The sequence below is a fragment of the Molossus molossus genome, unplaced genomic scaffold, assembly GCF_014108415.1.
Source record: "Molossus molossus isolate mMolMol1 unplaced genomic scaffold, mMolMol1.p scaffold_m16_p_20, whole genome shotgun sequence".
NCBI lineage: Eukaryota > Metazoa > Chordata > Mammalia > Chiroptera > Molossidae > Molossus > Molossus molossus.
The window spans coordinates 54,166,012-54,182,903 of NW_023425356.1; the positions used below are offsets into that span (position 1 = coordinate 54,166,012).

At 56.2% G+C, this 16,892-nt stretch overlaps 1 protein-coding gene and 4 non-coding genes across 7 annotated transcripts; 2 read left to right on the plus strand and 3 right to left on the minus strand.

Annotated features, from left to right (window-relative positions):
* Positions 1 to 811: 811 nt before the first annotated feature.
* FCGR3A (Fc fragment of IgG receptor IIIa) lies at positions 812 to 10,910 on the plus strand. 3 transcript variants are annotated; one of them, XM_036272231.1, is made up of 5 exons: positions 812 to 937; positions 6,663 to 6,683; positions 7,003 to 7,257; positions 7,817 to 8,071; positions 9,527 to 10,910. In XM_036272231.1, exons 1-5 carry the CDS (start codon positions 904 to 906, stop codon positions 9,724 to 9,726), a joined length of 765 nt encoding a protein of 254 aa, XP_036128124.1. In that variant the 5' UTR covers positions 812 to 903; the 3' UTR covers positions 9,727 to 10,910. The 3 variants fall into 3 exon arrangements, with proteins under 3 accessions (XP_036128124.1, XP_036128123.1, XP_036128122.1); XM_036272230.1 differs by lacking the exon at positions 812 to 937 and adding an exon at positions 5,858 to 6,034; XM_036272229.1 differs by lacking the exon at positions 812 to 937 and adding an exon at positions 5,861 to 6,034 and having other exon boundaries at positions 7,000 to 7,257.
* A 1,142-nt stretch (positions 10,911 to 12,052) lies between these two features.
* On the minus strand, positions 12,053 to 12,126 carry TRNAN-GUU. The gene has a single exon. It is a non-coding gene; the product is annotated as a tRNA-Asn (tRNA).
* A 2,767-nt stretch (positions 12,127 to 14,893) lies between these two features.
* On the minus strand, positions 14,894 to 14,965 carry TRNAD-GUC. The gene has a single exon. It is a non-coding gene; the product is annotated as a tRNA-Asp (tRNA).
* Positions 14,966 to 15,625: 660 nt separating this feature from the next.
* TRNAG-UCC lies at positions 15,626 to 15,697 on the minus strand. Its single transcript has one exon. It is a non-coding gene; the product is annotated as a tRNA-Gly (tRNA).
* A 419-nt stretch (positions 15,698 to 16,116) lies between these two features.
* Positions 16,117 to 16,199, plus strand: TRNAL-CAG. The gene has a single exon. It is a non-coding gene; the product is annotated as a tRNA-Leu (tRNA).
* The last annotated feature ends 693 nt before the right edge of the window (positions 16,200 to 16,892 follow it).

Below are 16,892 nucleotides of genomic sequence, written 5' to 3' on the forward strand. Positions count from 1 at the left end.
TCCTGGGGCTGGGAAAGCTCACAGCCACCACACGGCTGAACAGAGCGTCCACCCGGCAGGGAAGGAGGGAGAACCGGCCGTGGGGCAGGCAGCCCCTCGCGTAGGAGCGGCCCTTGCTCTGGTGCGGGGGTGTGGCAGTGTCTTCAGGCAAAAGTCAGAGGAGTGAGCCTGCCGTTCCCCTCCGATCAGTCCTCAAAAGTATCCTTAGCCCTGGCCGGGCAGCACGGCTGGTTACAGCATCTTCCCGGTGCCCCAAGGCTGCAGGTTCGATCCCTAGTGAAGGCCCCTACAAGAAGCAGTCAATGAGCATAAACAAGTGGAACAACAAATCATTGTGTCCCTCTCTCAAATCAATTAAATTTCTTTTTTAGCATTTTTTTCTCCAATGAAAGATGTTGAGTGGTGTGTGCGTTCGTGTGCGTTTATGGCCCGTGCCTATGTGGGGAGATTATTATAAAACATCAAGTTGCAAAAATTCACGTGATACATTGTGTAACCATAAACAGTAAAAAATGAACAAAGCACACATATGCGCAGGTAGGTGCGTGTGCACATGGATACGAACGTGTGGGGAAAGTTCTGGAAGGAGCAGCCTTCTGTGGCTCTCCTGGGGAGGGCACGGCGTTGGGAGACAGAGGTCAGCACATGTCACTTTCACTTTTTTACTTCTGAATCGCTTCACTTATTCAACAGCAGGAAAATGTTAGATCATGTGTGTATTTTGAAACAGCATGGTTTCAGCAACCCCAGCAAACCTCGTGAGAGGGGAGGGCCGATGTGGGAGACGCCCTCATCTCCCGGGGCGTCACCGATGCCAAAGCAGCACAGACCAGCACCTCCGTTCCTGCCCAGGTGACGGTTTCCGGTGGGCTCACCTTTCACCTTCCGAGGAGGCTCTGTCTAATGGGCATGTGCGTGGACCCCGTGCTTTCCGCAGGTAGGGCAACGTGACTCCCAGAGGCAGTGATTTGCTGGTTCTGCCAGAAAACCCCGTGGGCTCCCCAGAGTCGCCCGAAGCCTTCGCCTGGGGTTGGAGACCCCAGCAGCTACGGCCCTCTGCGAGGTCTGGAGGTGTCCACGGGGAGCCAGCGTTCAGAACGGAGGAACACTGGCCTTGGGAGGAGATGGACGCCGCGGGGACCTCACACATGAGGAAATGGGGCGTGGGGAGCAGAAGTGGTTCGATCCCACTGTCAGACCGAAACCGGAACCGGGTTCACTTCCCCTCCACCAGTCCTTTCTCACCACACATCACCCGCACTCTCCTCCCGAAACTCCAATGTGTTTCGAGTTTGGGGGGCGGGGCGCCTACCTGGGCCCAGATGTGAGATAACCAGGTAGGACCCTTGGGGGCCAGGCTCACAGGGGGCCCCCGATGTCCGGAAAGCTCCTGTGTGTCCACGGGCTGTGTCATTTTAAGGACCACAAACCAGAGTGAACACGCTGCGGCTGAAGATCACACACAATCTATTTCAGTTCCCTCTGGTCTGGGCCCCTTTTGCATCCATCAGTCTCTTCCTGTTTTTGGAGTTTCTTTCTCTCTCGTCTTCCCGTTGACCGCCTTCCTAGGTCCCTCTGGGCGTGTGTTTCCCGGCCTCTGGGTGTGCTGCGCAGTTTCAGCTCTGTGTGAGGGTGGGCGTCTCCCTTCGAATTTCTTGTTCCAGGATCCGCGTCTTCCTCGGTTTCCCCGATGGTGCTCTTGTCCTTCTACCCCCAGTCAGCCTCCGGGCCTCCCTCTCAGCCCCTCCCGCCCCCATTTTTATTCTGGCTCCTTTCTGAGTTACTCTACTTTGCTATTAACGTGAATAAGTACAACGTTTCCTTACAAGACAATTAAATTCCTTTTTACCTGTCTGTGGGCCTTCACTGTTCCTTTCGTCCTGGGCCAGTGATGCTTATCGAAGACGAAGGAGGGAGTCACCCTCGCTCCGGCGGCCCTTCGAGACGTGTCTCCGACACAGCCAGTCGGGAGCACACGGCTCTTCCTTCCCGCACGTCCCGCAGACAGATTTTTAATCATGTGGAAGACGTGAGTGGTGTGTGCATCTGTGTGCCCATGGATACGTGGGATTATCGTAAGCAATCAAGTTGCAAAAAAATCATGTCAGGTAATATGTGAACACAAACAACAAAAACGGACGTGTGTGCTTACATGAATACGACTGTGTAGGGAAAGTTCTGGAAGGACACGGCAGCCTTCTCGGTGGTTACCCTTCACTCTCTCCATCAGGGATGAGACCCAGGTCCCCTCCCTTGCAGCTGGTGGGCTCGTAACTGTAAACAAGTCAAGCCTCTCACATAAACAAAGTCAGGTCTCCCCTCTCTCCTCAGACCCCTCTAGGAGATCAATTTGCTCTTCTCTCCCGCGGTTTCACTCAGGGTTCTTTTTTTTTTTTTTTTTTTAATCCTCACCTGAGGACACTTTTCCATTTTTTGCACAGACAGAGTGGGAGGGAGAGAGAGGAAGGAAGAAAGAGAGAGAAACATCGACGTGAAGGGACACATCGAGTGGCTGCCACCCGCACGACCAACCAGGGCCGGGGACAAACTGCATCTCAGGGTTCTTGATTATAAGCAACTGCTGCACGATCTGACACATCAGGAAAGGTCTGACTGGGTGGAACCGGAGGCAGGGCAGCAGATCCCACCGACACCCACCACCGCCCTCCCTTGTCGGCGGGCGTCCCACACCCCGTCCCGGGAGCTCACCGTCCTCGGAGACACGCTGGCCAAGGAACGTCCCGGGACTGCCCTTCGGCCACCTTGACGAAGCACCAGAGTCGCAGTTGAAACAACAGACATTTCTTTCCCTCGCGGTGCTGGAGGCCGGAGTCTGGGGTCCGGGTGCTGTCGGGTCGGTTTCTCCTGAGGCCTCTCCCCTTGGCCGTCTTTTCTGTGTCCTTACTTGGCCATCCCTCTGGGCATGTCTGCGCCCTAATCTCTTCCTGTAAGGACGCCAGTCATATTGGATTCAGGTCCACTTTAATGTCCTCATTGTAACTTAATTACCCCTTTAAATACCCCACCTCCAAAGATAGTCATATTCTGAGGTACCGAGGGTTAGGACTTCAGCAGACGAATTTGGGGGAGACACAGTTTGGTGCATCACACGAGCTCAAGGCAGGAAGAGGGGGATCTGGCCCCTGTGGTTCCCATAGTGAAAGCTACCCCACTTTCCATTAGGACAGCTCACAGCCGGGGCTGCCCGGGGCAGGGGTGGGGGGCCTGGAGAGCCAGGCAGGCCCCTGCGCCTGCCCCACAGAGATGCTGCAAAGGGCCCCGCACTCATTAAAACGCTCTTTCGTTTGCCCTGGGTCTTCAAACAAAAGTTACCAGGCTTCTGTCCCCCAAGCCCAGCCCCTGAGGTGGCTCGGGCTAAGAGCATAAATACTTCCCGATGGCCACACTGGCCTCTCCTACAGCGCTTAGCACTGTGATTCTCCCAGGGTGAAGTCGGGCCCCCCTCCCATCTGCTCGGTCAGCAGCTTTCTGTGGGCACATACTATGAAAGCTGTTGTGTGCCAAGTTTCTGTCCCTGGTCTCTGCCCTGTCCTCTTCCCCGCCTTCCTGTTCCCCTTTCTCCACTGCTCTGAGAGGCAGAGACTCGCCCGGCCTCCACCCTCACCTGGGACCTCTGGGGGCCTCACGGAAGCTTCTTGAACCACAGGGAAATTGTGTCCATTTTCATTTTTTCTTGGGCCTAAAGCTTTATCAGAAGTTTAAAACATCAACCGCGTTGTCGCCTCCGAAACGTGGCTTTTGTCCAAACCTGTCTTCTGAGTCCCAGAGCCTTGTGTCCACCTGCCTACCTGACCTCCCTCCTGGAATCACCACAGCCCCTCCCCCAGGCCCCCCCCCACATCCTTCCCTCCCCCTCATCCTTCCCTCCCCCCCAGGCCTGCTCCTCCCCCCAGGTCCCAGGTCCGGGAACTAGCCACCGTCCTGCCCACCCAAGCGCCGCCCAGACCTCCTCCTGCACCACATCCGCGTTCTACCTGCCTCACACCTGGCCGGCGCACGCCCACTCACGTAGCAGAGTCCCTGTCTCTCACCCGGGCTGTTAAAATAGTTCCCCAACTTTCCCTCCAACCTATTTCTCGGCCTGCTATCAGAGTAATTTTAATCACACAAAAAACTGGTCACGTTATTCGCCAGCCTAAAAGCTTGATGACCAGTTTTACGTTTTATAAAACGACTCTGATAACAGGCCAAGAAAGCAGGGGAAGGTGGGGGTGGGGGGGCAGGGTGTGGGTGTGCTGACCGGATCGAGGGAACAGGGTGGAGGTGGACAGCCGGGCCTCTTCCAGGTCCCCGCGCCTGCCTGTCCCGGAAGGAGCCCCGAGTGGCCAGCGGCCCTGCGGCCGAGCTCCTGGCCTGGCCTCACCGCGGGGCCCCAGCCCCGCACCTTTGCTGTGTTCTTCCCGCTCTTTCCAGGGCCCATTTCTCCCCTAAGCCAGGGCTTCTTTTCGTAGACGATGGGAACTCTGTGATCAAAATCACACCACGGAACCGGGAGCTCCTGTGGGTTACAGATCCCAGGGCCCAGGAGTTGTTCATTTCGAAGGAAGCCCTCGCCCGTTTGGCTCAGCGGCCAGAGTGTTGGCTCACAAACCGAAGAGTCGTGGGTTCAGTTCTGGTCCAGGACAGTATCTTCCCTAACCCTGGTCGGGGTCGTGCCGGGGGCAACCAGTCCATGTGTCTCTCTCACATCGATGTCTCTCTCTCTCCCTCTCCCTCTCCCTCTCCCTCCCTCCCACTCTGTCTGAAGATAAATGGGAAAATATCCTCCGGTGAGGATTTAAAAATAAATAAATAAAATAATAATAGCCCAGCTAGTGCTGTGTTGCTCAGGGGTTTGAGCATCGACTCATGCATCAAGAGGTCGCCAATTTGATTCCTGGTCAGGGCACATGCCCAGGTTGTGGGTCCAGTCCCCAGTGGGGGGCACGCAGGAGGCAGCCAGTCGATGTTCTCTCTCATCGATGTATTTTTTTTTTATAAATTTTGCATTTATCTTCAGATAGAACGGGAGGGAGAGAGGGAGAAAGAGAGAGAGAAAGTGGCTGCCACCCACATGACCCCAGCCAGGGCCGGGGTAAACTGCGACTGAGGTACGCGCCCTTAGCGGGAAATGAACCCGGGACTCTTGAGTTTGCGGGCAGTCGCTCTAACCGCTGAGCCAAACCGGGCAGGGCTCTCATAGGTTTCTATCTCTCTCTCCCTTCCTGTCTCTCTAAAATCAATAAAGAAAAATTATTTTAAAAAATAAAATAATAGCCCTGGCCGGTTTGGCTCAGCGGTTAGAGCATCGGCCTGCGGTCCGGAGAGACCCGGGTTCGGTTCCCACTAAGGGCATGTACTTCGGTTGCAGTTTGTCCCCGGCCCTGGTTGGTCGTGCGGTGGCAGCCACTCGATGTGTCCCTTTCACGTCGATGTTTCTCTGTCTCTGTCTCTTCCTCTCTCTCCCTCCCACTCTATCTGTACAAAAAATGGAAAAATGTCCTCGGGTGAGGATAAAAAAATAAATAAATAAAAATAAAATAATAACAATTTTGAAAGAACCAGGTAATGGAGGTACTATTGGGGTACGGGGCCCTGGCAGGGACTGAGGAGCCAAGTGACTACTCTGTACCTGGGTGGCCAGGCAGGAGGGAGAAGGCCTGAGGTGGATGATGCTCTCCCTCATCCCGGTCTCCGGGGTCAAGCTGTCCCCTCTGGGCACCAGGTGGGTATCCTGAGCTGTCTGAGGGTGCCCCACAAACAGCCGGCAGGTGCTCAGCACAGACCCACATGGGCAAAGGGACACGCCCACCTCAGCTTCTCCCCCAGGCTCCGCCCCACCCCCACCCAGGGCTCACTGGTCTGATAGGGAGTCAATGATGTTCCCAGAAAAGGAGTGTGTTGGGTAATGGACTGAAAAGAAGGCTGCTTGACTTCCTCTCTCGAGTCAGCCAGGGCACTGCAGTGTCTGGTGACTCACTCACTCTCTTGGCCAGCATGTGGAGGCTGCTGTCCACTGCCCTGCTGCTTCTGGGTAAGTCAGAGTCATCGCTGAGGGCGACACTCAGGATGCCCGGGGATCAGGCCAGGCTTGGACCCCTACCAAGGGACGGGACCCTTTCCACACCTGGAGCCCTAGGCTGAGCTCCTAGCATCCGCCGTTGGTGGTGAGAGAGGAAAAGATCTCCTCTGATTTGAGCACCGTCAGGAGGTGAAGGGGGCTGTGGTATCTCCCCACTTTACCCCTCTGGGTCTCAGTTTCCTTATCTGTAAGTCAACGAGTATGGACCAGACCGTCCCTAAGTTCTGTCTCTTCCACTGTGACGCCCCAGGGTTCCTCTCTAAGATGTTTAATCTCTGCTGTTTGCAGGGGACTTGGGTTGAGTTTGTTTCTAGGCTTTTACTGAGGGAAATTCAGTCCGTTTCCTTAATTTGGGAGTTTGAACAGGGACCGAGCGGTAAGGGAACGGTGTTGAAAAGAGGGATTTGGAGGCACAGACATTGGAGACCAGGTGCGGGCAGCGGGACAGCTGGCCTCTCCGTGTCCTGATTCCTGAAGACACAGGCCCCGGGCAGGGTGGGCAGGGAGTCAGCCCAGCCCACACTGCGGTCACCACTATCCGTTTTCTGCTCAGTATTTGTTTACTTTTTTTTCCTTGCAGCTTCAGCAAGTACCGGAGCTGGTGAGTGCTTCCAGGAGTCGGGCTGATGGAGCGAGGCCACGGGCTGTGGCGAGAGCCAGTGGGGGGCTGGCGGGGGCAATGACCCCAACATGGTAGGGTTTGGCCTTACGCTTCTCTGGCCAGTTTTCCTTAAGACACAGAGAGGCCAAAGCAGGGCCAAGCGTCTCCGAGCCAGGATGCTGCCAGACGGAGTCACAGTGCAAGACGAGCCTCACCCGTGGGTCTGCAGGGCGAACCCCGGCCCGCAGCCTCCTGGGGGCCAGGACAGCGCGGGGATGCTCGTCTCCCGGCCTCACCCACTCCCCTGTCTCCCCAGAAGGCCAGCAGAAGGCTGTGGTGTCCCTGCACCCGGAATGGGACAGGCTGCTGGAGAGGGACAATGTGACCCTGAAGTGCCAGGGGCCCCAGGCTGAGGGGCACAATGCCACATGGTGGTGGCGCAGCGGAACCCTCCTGTCAAACCACACCTCCAGCTACTTCATCGCGTTGGCCACCGTCAGTGACAGCGGGGAGTACAGCTGTCAGACCAGCCTCTCCGAACGCAGTGACCCGGTGCCGCTCCACGTCCAGGCCGGTGAGGGGTGACAGGGAAGAGGGGTGACACAACAAGCTGGGGTAGACGGGGGGAGCCGGAGGTGATGTTCTTGGGGTTAGAACTGAGATGGGATGATCCTTGGTCCCTCTGAGTTACATCAGAGCTGGGGTTCAACCACCAACAGGCACCGTGTCAGACCTGGCACAGAGCAGACACAGGACTGCGGTCCCGCCCAGAGCGGGGACGCACCCCCCGGGCACACACCAACACGGGCCTGCCCATCGAAGGTCCTGCTGTGCTCCTGTTGCAAACACGAGGGAGGGTGAGGGCGGCGGTCTCCCTGCAGAGGGCTTCTCACCTGCCTCCCACCTGCCTCTGCCCTGGCCTTTGTTCTGATCGGCTGTCTGTCCCTCCCCACTTTAGACAGAAGTCCTGGTGTGGCTTGAGTTCTCACGCAGGCCCCGAGGCTTCTTCCCAAGGAGAGCTCGAAGGAAGGGCTCCCCGTCTGCTTGCCGTCCGCGGGGTCTGCTGGCCAGTGTCCCCTCACAGGGCTTTGCGCTGACATCGAGGCCTCTTGGGCCTGTGCTCTGTTTTTCAGCCTGGCTGCAGCTCCAGGCCCGTCGCTGGGTGGTCCAGGAGGGGGACCCCATCACGCTGAGGTGCCACAGCTGGAAGAATGTTCCTATTCACAAGGTCCAGTATTTCCAGAACGGCAGAGGCAGGAAGTTTTCCCATCAGAATTCTGACTTCCACATCCCAAGGGCAGCAGGCAAACACAACGGCTCCTACTTCTGCAGGGCGATGATCGGAACTCTCAACGTGTCTTCTGACGCTGTGAACATCGTTGTTCAAGGTGAGAGGGCCACAGGCCTGAAGGGCCAGAACCCGGGTTGCTGGCCAAGCCACCGAGTCTCTCTGAACCCAGTTTCTGTGACAAAGACAGCTGACACATGTTGGGCACTGTCCATGGGCTGGACGCTGTGCTAAGTGCCTCATGACAGGTGTCCTGCCTGACGATCACAGGGACCCCGACACTGTGATGAGATAGGAAGGCTGACTCCACAGCACAGGCGAAGGGACTGGGGGGAAGAGAGGGGGCTGATTAATTTGCCCCTTGGGTCACACCAAAGGGTCAAAGCCTGTCTATTTAACCACTTGGTAAAGTGGAAGCACTGGACAGGCACCATGTCCTGGGGTGGACTTTGGCCCAGTGCCTGTGAGGCACCCCTGGGTCAGGCACCCCTCCCCGCCCAAGGTGCTCCCAGACTCTGTGATGTCACAAAGTGTCCATCTGTAACCAGACCAAGGCCACACAGCAAGACAGCGAGACAGACACACACCTTTTGAGACTTTAACAAAACAAAGCTATAATTCGTATGAAACTAGTGTGATTGCAATTTAAATGTAAACACTCTCGACCGGTGAGGGAAAGAGAGGGCAAATCCCAAAGCAAATGGGTCAGAATGCCAACATCAGTAAATGGAGGGTAAGAATATGTCAGAGTTCTTTCTACCATTCTTGTCCGTTTGAAATTAAACCAAAATTAAGAGTTAAAATTTCGAAATGAAAAAAGCCAGTCTGCTGTTGCCAGTGTGTGAACGGCGGCCAGTAATGCATTTTAAATGACAACATCAAGGGCTGGGAGGGTGAGAGCCAGCCAGCTGGGCCGCGTCCCCTTTGGGTGATTGTCCCTGGGCCTTCGAAAGAAACAGTGTCCATTTTCTGCCAATAAGTAGCAAATTTCAATGGTTCGCTATTTTTTCAGATTTCCTTTGGTGATCGTGAACAACCTGGGGTGAAAACAAGGAGTGTAATTTTGAGACACGAGATAAAATTACTGAATTAAGAAATACTGGTCTGGCCCTGGCTGGTGTGGCTCCGAGGGGGGAGCACTGGCCAGTCTCTGGGGCTCCATTCTCAGTCGAGGGCAAATACCTGCAAATACTGTGGTTGCAGGTTGGGGCACGTGTGGGAGGTAACAAACCCATGTGTCTCTTTCACATCGATGTTTCTCTTCCCCACCCCCCACCCCTACTCTAAATGGGGAGAAAAAGAAGATTCACAAAAACAAAAACAAAATGTTCTCACACTGACTTAAACTCTGACAACTTCCACAAATTCACACCCAAACAACCTCGTCACTCCCAGCCACAGCCCCCCTCAGACAAGAAGCTGGGTCTGGGCACAGTGGGGGCTTTCCTGGAAACTCCCCCGGCCCCTGGGACCGCTCTCGGCAGGTGTCGGGATGGCTCCGCGCCAATTCCCAGTTGCTGCCTTAACAACTGTTGTTTTTTCCATCCCTCTGCAGCTCTGCCAGCCCCACCCACCTCACTGGGGCTGCCCGTCCTGTTCTGCCTGCTGCTGGGACTCCTGTTTGCGGTGGACACGGGGCTGTATTTCTCCGTGCAGAGTGACCTTCGCAACTCCCTGAGGAACAGGAGGAATGACAACGTCACATGGAGCAAGAGCCCTGAGGACAAGCAGGAGCAGTCAAAGGAGATCGTCTGAGCCTCTCCGTACTCACAACTCCATCGTCCCCAACACCCACCTCTGGCGGCAGCGGGACATCTATGCCGCAGAGTCTGGGCCGAGGGTCCTTCACCCAACTCTATTTTCTCCCAGTCTCCAGTGGAAAGGAAGGGCCTATGATTTTTTAAAAATATTATTGTCATTTTTAGTACTCAATCTGGTTTTTTACTTTTAGTTTTATGTATAATTGGCATAGAATGCTCTATTAGCTGTAGGTGTACATTGCGATTCCACAGGTACTGTGCCTCACAAAGCGACCGAAGGGCCTGCGATCCTCACGGGCCAGCGAAGCCCCCCGAGTGGCTGCCGCGCCAGAGCTCAGGGCCACACAGTCACCTGCCCCAGCACAGCACAGTCTCGGGAGAGGACTCTTAATGCATGAGCACTGTTCTTAGATAACCGATTGGTAGATAAGAGAATGAATGGCTGAACGCCGTCTGGATAGTGCTCCGCACCCTGCCACAGGGCAGCTCTCTCGAGGCACCCCAAAACTCCTTCAGACAGACAGTGGCTTCCAGGAGAGACAGCAGAACCAGTGAAGGGGTGGCTGAGAGAGAGCCGATGGTCCAGGACAGACCAGAGGACACCCCCACCAGGACCATCTTCCTCAAAACGAGGGCCCTGTAAAATCAAGGTTATGAGGGGAGAAGTGGTCCTAGGAAGGGAGCCACAGTTGGGACGGGTGGAACGGACAACACAGAACCAATCCTGTGCCTGTAGGAAGGAGAGAAGCATCGCTGTCCCAGGCTAAGCTCCATGAGCAGGTATCTCCGTGCCGGGAAAGCGTGATGAGAAGCAGCCAACCATGACTGCCCGGGAAAAGGTGGGCACACTGCTGGCCAGGACAGCAAGAATTAGAGAGGAGGGGCAGGGACTATGAACCAGATTTCTGCTCCACTAATTTGGGTCTAGCTTTGTTCACATCGTTCATTAAACAAATGTCGGATTATCGCAGTGAATGTAATGAACCCTACTGAGTTCAGTCTCAGCCCTCAGGAACGGGGGTGGGGAGGGAGGAGCACCCGCTGCTTTTGGAAGAAGGCTTTGGCTCGCTCTCTCTGCTTTAGAAGCTTCCAGAGAACACGGTTGATTCCAGTAAAGCGTTTCACAGGATTTTGCTTGCTCTCTCAGATAGAAGATGGGAAAACCATCGTAATAAAACATGAATGAGAAAATCTTTGTCTCCTCCCATTAGTCTGAGTTGATGGACATGCCTCTGGCTACAGCCCCTTTGAACCAACCCGGTCAGCTTGCTAACTCACCCAGCGCTGCTCAGACACTGGGTGCAGGGTGGCTTTTACAGGGGTAGGGCTGGGGGGGGCAGAGGAACAGAGGTAGTTCAGAGCATGCGCCGCCGGTAAGAGGAGGCACAGGTGGGAGGGGGCAGGGGCCTGAGCAGAGGTGCAGGGTAGCTGCGTTGTGTTTGGGGTGAGCTACATGCCAAGGTGACCTGAACTGGGGTGTGAATACTACATGAGACTTGACAGCAGACAGTGCACTCGGAGACCCTGGACACTCAACTCATACCCGTTTGGTATACACTGTGCCAAGTGAGTTCAGGTGCTGACAACACCGGGGGACAGCACAGGGCCACTCCCTGGGGGTCTGTCGTTCTGGTGAGAGAAACTTGTAAAGGAGGAGAGGGACAGGCTTCCTTTTGGTGTGGGGTGAAGGGTGAGTGGGGGTCCATGAGCAAAGATTCGAACCCTAAGAAAGTCGCGGTGTGGACTGTGCGGGCGAGGAGAGGCTCGGGGGCCAAATGGGGAAAGGCAGGGCCTCCCGAGCCGGAGCTTGTCCCTCCCCTGCCGGCCACTGGGAGACCCGGGACCAGCAGGTGTGCGTGTGGAAGCCTCTCCGAAGCTGCCCGGAGGGTGGGAGCGAGGAGAGCGGGGCAGGGGAGGCGACGAGAAGTCACTGCCGCGGGCTGCAGGGGAAGGTGCCTGCTCCGCAGGTCTGTGGGGCGCCGACTCTCCCAACCTCGGCGACCCGTAGGAGGTGACGTCATAAGGGCCCAGGTTCCCGAAGCGCCCAGTTGGGAAACGCAAAGGGCAAGGCAGGGGCAGGTCTGGTAAAACAAGCCGCCTTTGTTCATTAGCACTTACTCCGGAAGCACCAATTACAGAAGCGGCTTCGTGCTGCAACTGTAGCAGAAGCTCAGCCCAGCAGCTGGAGGTTTGTAACTTCGGCGGCGTCACGCAGCCCCGGTGCCGGCCAAGTACCTGGGCTGGGTGGGCCCTGGAGAGCCGCACCCAAAAGAGGCCGACAGGTGTCGGGCGCACAACCCCGGGCTCAAAACGGCGACCCGCGTCCCTGGGTGGGCTCGAACCACCAACCTTTCGGTTAACAGCCGAACGCGCTAACCGATTGCGCCACAGAGACAGGCAAGGGCCACCGCGGCCGCCAGTGTGTTAACCGAGCAACAAAGGCGTGGCGCTGCCCCAGCGGCCGCGGCGGGGGTGGCGTGGGAACCGGGGGACGGGCCGCGCCCCGCGCCCCGCGCCCCGCGCCCCGCGCCCGGCCGCAGCGCGAGCCCCGCCCGCCTCCTCCTGCGCCGGCACCTGCTGGGGCCCGAGGCTCAGAACCCGGAGAGCGAGGACGAATGCACCGGGGTCTTTGGGGAGCCCCCTGTGGGTTCCGGAACTCACTGGTTCTGCTCAGGGAAGTACGTCCGTGAACTTTTGGGCTGATCGGGATCATTTATGAATTCACGTGCATGTGCGGGAGTCTGAACTCATCACGATCTTGTGAGAGTGTAAAATACCAGTCGTGTCCTGCAACATAGGACACCTAAGTAAGGGAGCCCACCCTCACAAAATCGGTCTCCTACCCCTGCTGTTAGAAAGGTTTCTGCTGGCGTGTTAGGTACCAGGCAGAGCACACTGTGTACTTATAAAGTGGTTTAAGGACTTTCACACAGTCACGTCGGATCCAAACATCGAGGGCAAAGACCCCTTTTCCAACATCATCAACCTGGCCAGTGTCCCCTAAAGACCCAGGGCCACCCAGAGGGGAGAGAGAAGCTCCTGTCTTTGTCCCTGGGCCACACCCCACCCCCACCCCACCCCACCCCCACCCCACCCGGCGTCTCCAGCCTGGCCAAAGCGGTTCTACGCTGCACCAGGCACACGTGCACCGCTTTCTGTCTCCTGAGTCCCCGGCCCTTCCGGAGCCTCCTCGCAGAACTTCCTCCTCCCTCCTGCACCGCCATCTGGTCTAGTGCTTTCAGCGAAATGAGAACGTGCCTCATCCGGGGAAACCAAACTTGCAAATGAATCTCCTCTCACATCTTCGGCTGCCCCTTGAGCTGGGTGGGACTGAACAGAGGCTCCAGGAGGCCAAGCTGAAAATAATGGTCAGAAGCCTAAGAGCTATCTGTACCCAGCAGAGATTTCACTGGAAATCACAGAAAACACTGGAAACCGCATAACTGTTCGAAAATAGGAGATTGGTTAAAGATACTATTATGTAGCCATAGGGTACCACACGATGAAGTGATGAAGTCTTTTAAAGTGTTTTAGCCTAAACAACAATGAGGTATCACCTCACACCTGTCAGAATGGCCGCCATCAACAAATCATCAAACAACAAGTGTTGGCGAGGGTGTGGAGAAAAGGGGACTCTAATACACTGCTGGTGGGAATGCAGACTGGTGCAGCCGCTATGGAAAACACTATGGTGTTACCTCAAAACATTAAAAATTGAACTTCCATTTGACCCAGTGATCCCACTTCTAGGAATATACCCTAAGAAGCCTGAAACACCAATCAGGAAGAATATATGTACCCCCATGTTCATAGATCTGGAAACAGCCCAAGTGTCCATCAGTAGACAAATGGATAAAAAAGCTGTGGTACATATACACAATGGAGTACTATGCAGCTGTAAGAAAGAAAGATCTCTTACCCTTTGAGACGACATGGAGGGACCTGGAAAGTATTATCCTAAGTGAAAGAAGCCAAGCAGAAAAAGACAAATACCACATGATCTCACTTATATATGGAATATAATGAACATAACAGTCTGAGGAATACAGTAGACCCAGAAACATGGAAGTAGGGCACAGACTGACATCCCTCAGAAGAGGGAGTCGGGGGGTGGGGGGTGGGAAGAGATAAACCACAGAACTTATATGCATGACCAATGGACATGGACAACTAAGCTGGGGTTGGGGCGGAGGTGGGGTGGGGTGGGGGGTGCCAATGGGGTAAAAAAGGTAAAATATCTGTAACAAAAAAATAAATAAATAATTTATAAAAAAAATAAAACAAAAAAATAAAGTGTTTTAGCCTACTATTTAGTGAATATAAAAATACTTACATTTTAAGTAAACAGGTAAGTAGGTTAAACATATGCACAATATCATTCCAATGTTGCAGTGTAAAAAATGCCAGAGATAAACATACAGCAAAATATTGATAAGGATGCCCTGGGCGACAAAAACACGGCTGCCTTTTCTGTGTCTGTGATGTGCTTATTCTCCCAAGGACTACACAGTACTCTTACACCCAGGGGAGACACCGTCTCTGTAACCAGGAGCACGAGCGCGAAGCAGGTGCCGGGGCAGGGATCCCCGCGGAGGGTCTCGAGGCCGTCCAGCTGGCCCTGCCCCTCGCAGACCAGAAGCCGAGGCCCAGGGGAGTTAAACGACTTTCCCGAAGGCAGACGTTCCTTGGTGACGGCAGCAGGTCGCTGTCAGAGCAGCGCTCAGTTCTCGGCGCAGTCGGTACAGACCGAACAGCGCCGTTTGCGCCCGGGAAGCCGAGCAGGGCCGGGGCACCAGCGGTGCGGCCGGGTACGCGGTCGTCAGTGCGCGGGGTGGACAAGAAGGGAAGGTGGCGATTTCAAGTTTGGGGCTGGAAGGCAGAGCCGGGACCCTGGGGTTCTCCTCCCGTGGGCAGCGGGAAATGCTGGGGGCGGGAGAAGGTGGACCCAGGGGGCACCGGGAGAGGACGGGGCCCCAGCGGCATGTCAGGCGGGAGCTGGATGGCGGGAGGATGACCCAACGCATCCCACGCAGAATCGGGGTCAGACCGCACAAACCAGAACTATTGTCCATCGTCCATAAAACTCAGGCGGGACACGTACCCTCGGGGAAAACCTGGGCTTAGGGAAGAATAATTTTTGGAGGGGGCAAAAGTGTCCGCGCCTCCCCGTCGGGGAATCGAACCCCGGTCTCCCGCGTGACAGGCGGGGATACTCACCACTATACTAACGAGGACGAGCGCGACGGCGGGCCCCGAATACGTGCTTAGGAAGCTGCTGCCCGTTCCCAGCGCTACTTCTTCCGCGACGGGGGCAGATTGCGGGCAGGGTTGCGCCTTCGCTGTCCAGACCCGCGCTGGACCGCCGACACGCCGCGGAGCTCTACGGAATTTTAAATTCCCCAGGAGCCACGTGGAAAAGAAGAAACAGGTGAGGCTTTTCAGAATCTTCCTTATTGAATCCCATGTGTGACCACTAGTATTTCTACATGCGCTTCACATGAGCATCTTTTCATACTTCGTGTTCACACCGGCATGTGTGCTGCGCTGGCACCTGCGCACGGGTTAGTCGGAGGTCACGTGTGCACCGGGAACACCTGTGCTTCGATGTCAGCGCGACGATGGGAGGAGGGGCGCCTGCACCGAGGTTGTTCCGAACGTGTGTGAACACCCCTAGTAGCTGGATCCAGGGTGTGTCCAGGATTTTGCATTTAATGCAGCGACTGCCCTGCACCTCCTCGGACGCTGGGCCATCGCGGTGCCGCAGGCGGCGGGCGAGCGAGCCTCGCGGGCAGACAGGGCCGCTCTGAGCGCGGAGTCGTGCGAAAACCGGACGGGGAAGCGGCGGCAGCGCGTGGCGGGGGAGAAAACAAAAACAAAACAAAAAAAGGGGAGGCTGCGTTGGCCGGGAATCGAACCCGGGTCAACTGCTTGGAAGGCAGCTATGCTCACCACTATACCACCAACGCCCGCGCCGGGAGCCCGCGGATTCCCTACGTGACTCTGGCGCGCGCCGAGCACCTGCCCGCCTGCTCCGCGTCGTCCGCGGCCCTGGCGCCTTCCGGAGAGAACGCTGCCGGCGCCCGCCCTCCGGGCCTCCGCCTGTGGCGCCCCAGCACTGGGCCCGCCGGACCCCAACGACGATTTGGGGCGGAGGGTCGAGGGACACCACCCGCCAAGTCCAGAGAAGGGGCGTTAGGCTGGCGCGGCCGGAGGACACAGGAGAGGGGTCGGAGGCGGTTGTATTGCTCCTGTTTGGCGAGAGTCCGGGGCGGTTCTGCTTTATGGGAAACGCAGGTGAACTCCGCACGAGTGTAACCTGACGTCCTGACGCGGGGCTGTGACGTAACGTAGCCTTAAAGGCAAATGGAAAGAACGAAGCTCGAGCGTCAGGATGGCCGAGCGGTCTAAGGCGCTGCGTTCAGGTCGCAGTCTCCCCTGGAGGCGTGGGTTCGAATCCCACTCCTGACAAGGTGTACTTTTTTTTTTTTCCCCCTTCTCCCTTTGACTCCAGCTTCTCAGGGTCTGTTTATCCAGCTTCTCAGGGTCTGTTTATCCGTTCCTTCATTCGACAGTGATGCATGAAGCCTTTTTTATGGGCCAAGCCCCTAGGGCAGGTCCATGGCAACGACTTCTCTGATACACAGAAGGCCTCAACCCTGATTCCTCGCTTTGCTGTCATTGGCCTGAGACTTTCCAGTGCCCGGGCCGCGGTGTCCAAGCCTCAGATTCCCCGCCCGACCCCCTCCCACTATCAACCCCAACTCCGCCGGTTTGCCGAGTCACCAGAACCAGAAAAAGGGCTCACCAGGCCGAGTGGGGTTGGGTGGACTCAGAGAGGAAAGATAAAGTCATGAAGTTGCCTGTTTCGATTCCTTGTTCGTGAAGATCGCAACGCAGCCAGTTTCTGACTTGGGAAGCTGGTTGCGGAGAAACCCTGCTGTCCTTCGGGGAACAGAAGGAACGGTCAAGCCGAAGAGGTGGAGTGTGTGAGGCCCCTCAGTGTGAGGCGGGAAGGACCTTTGGGCTGATGGGTGAGGTCCGCCCAACTGCACCCCGCTGTTTACTGGACCCTGAGCCTGGGAAATGCTTTGACTTCTCCGAGCTCGAGTCAGATCGCGGTGCGCTGGCTCGTGGCGCGCGTTGGGAACGCAGACCTCGGAC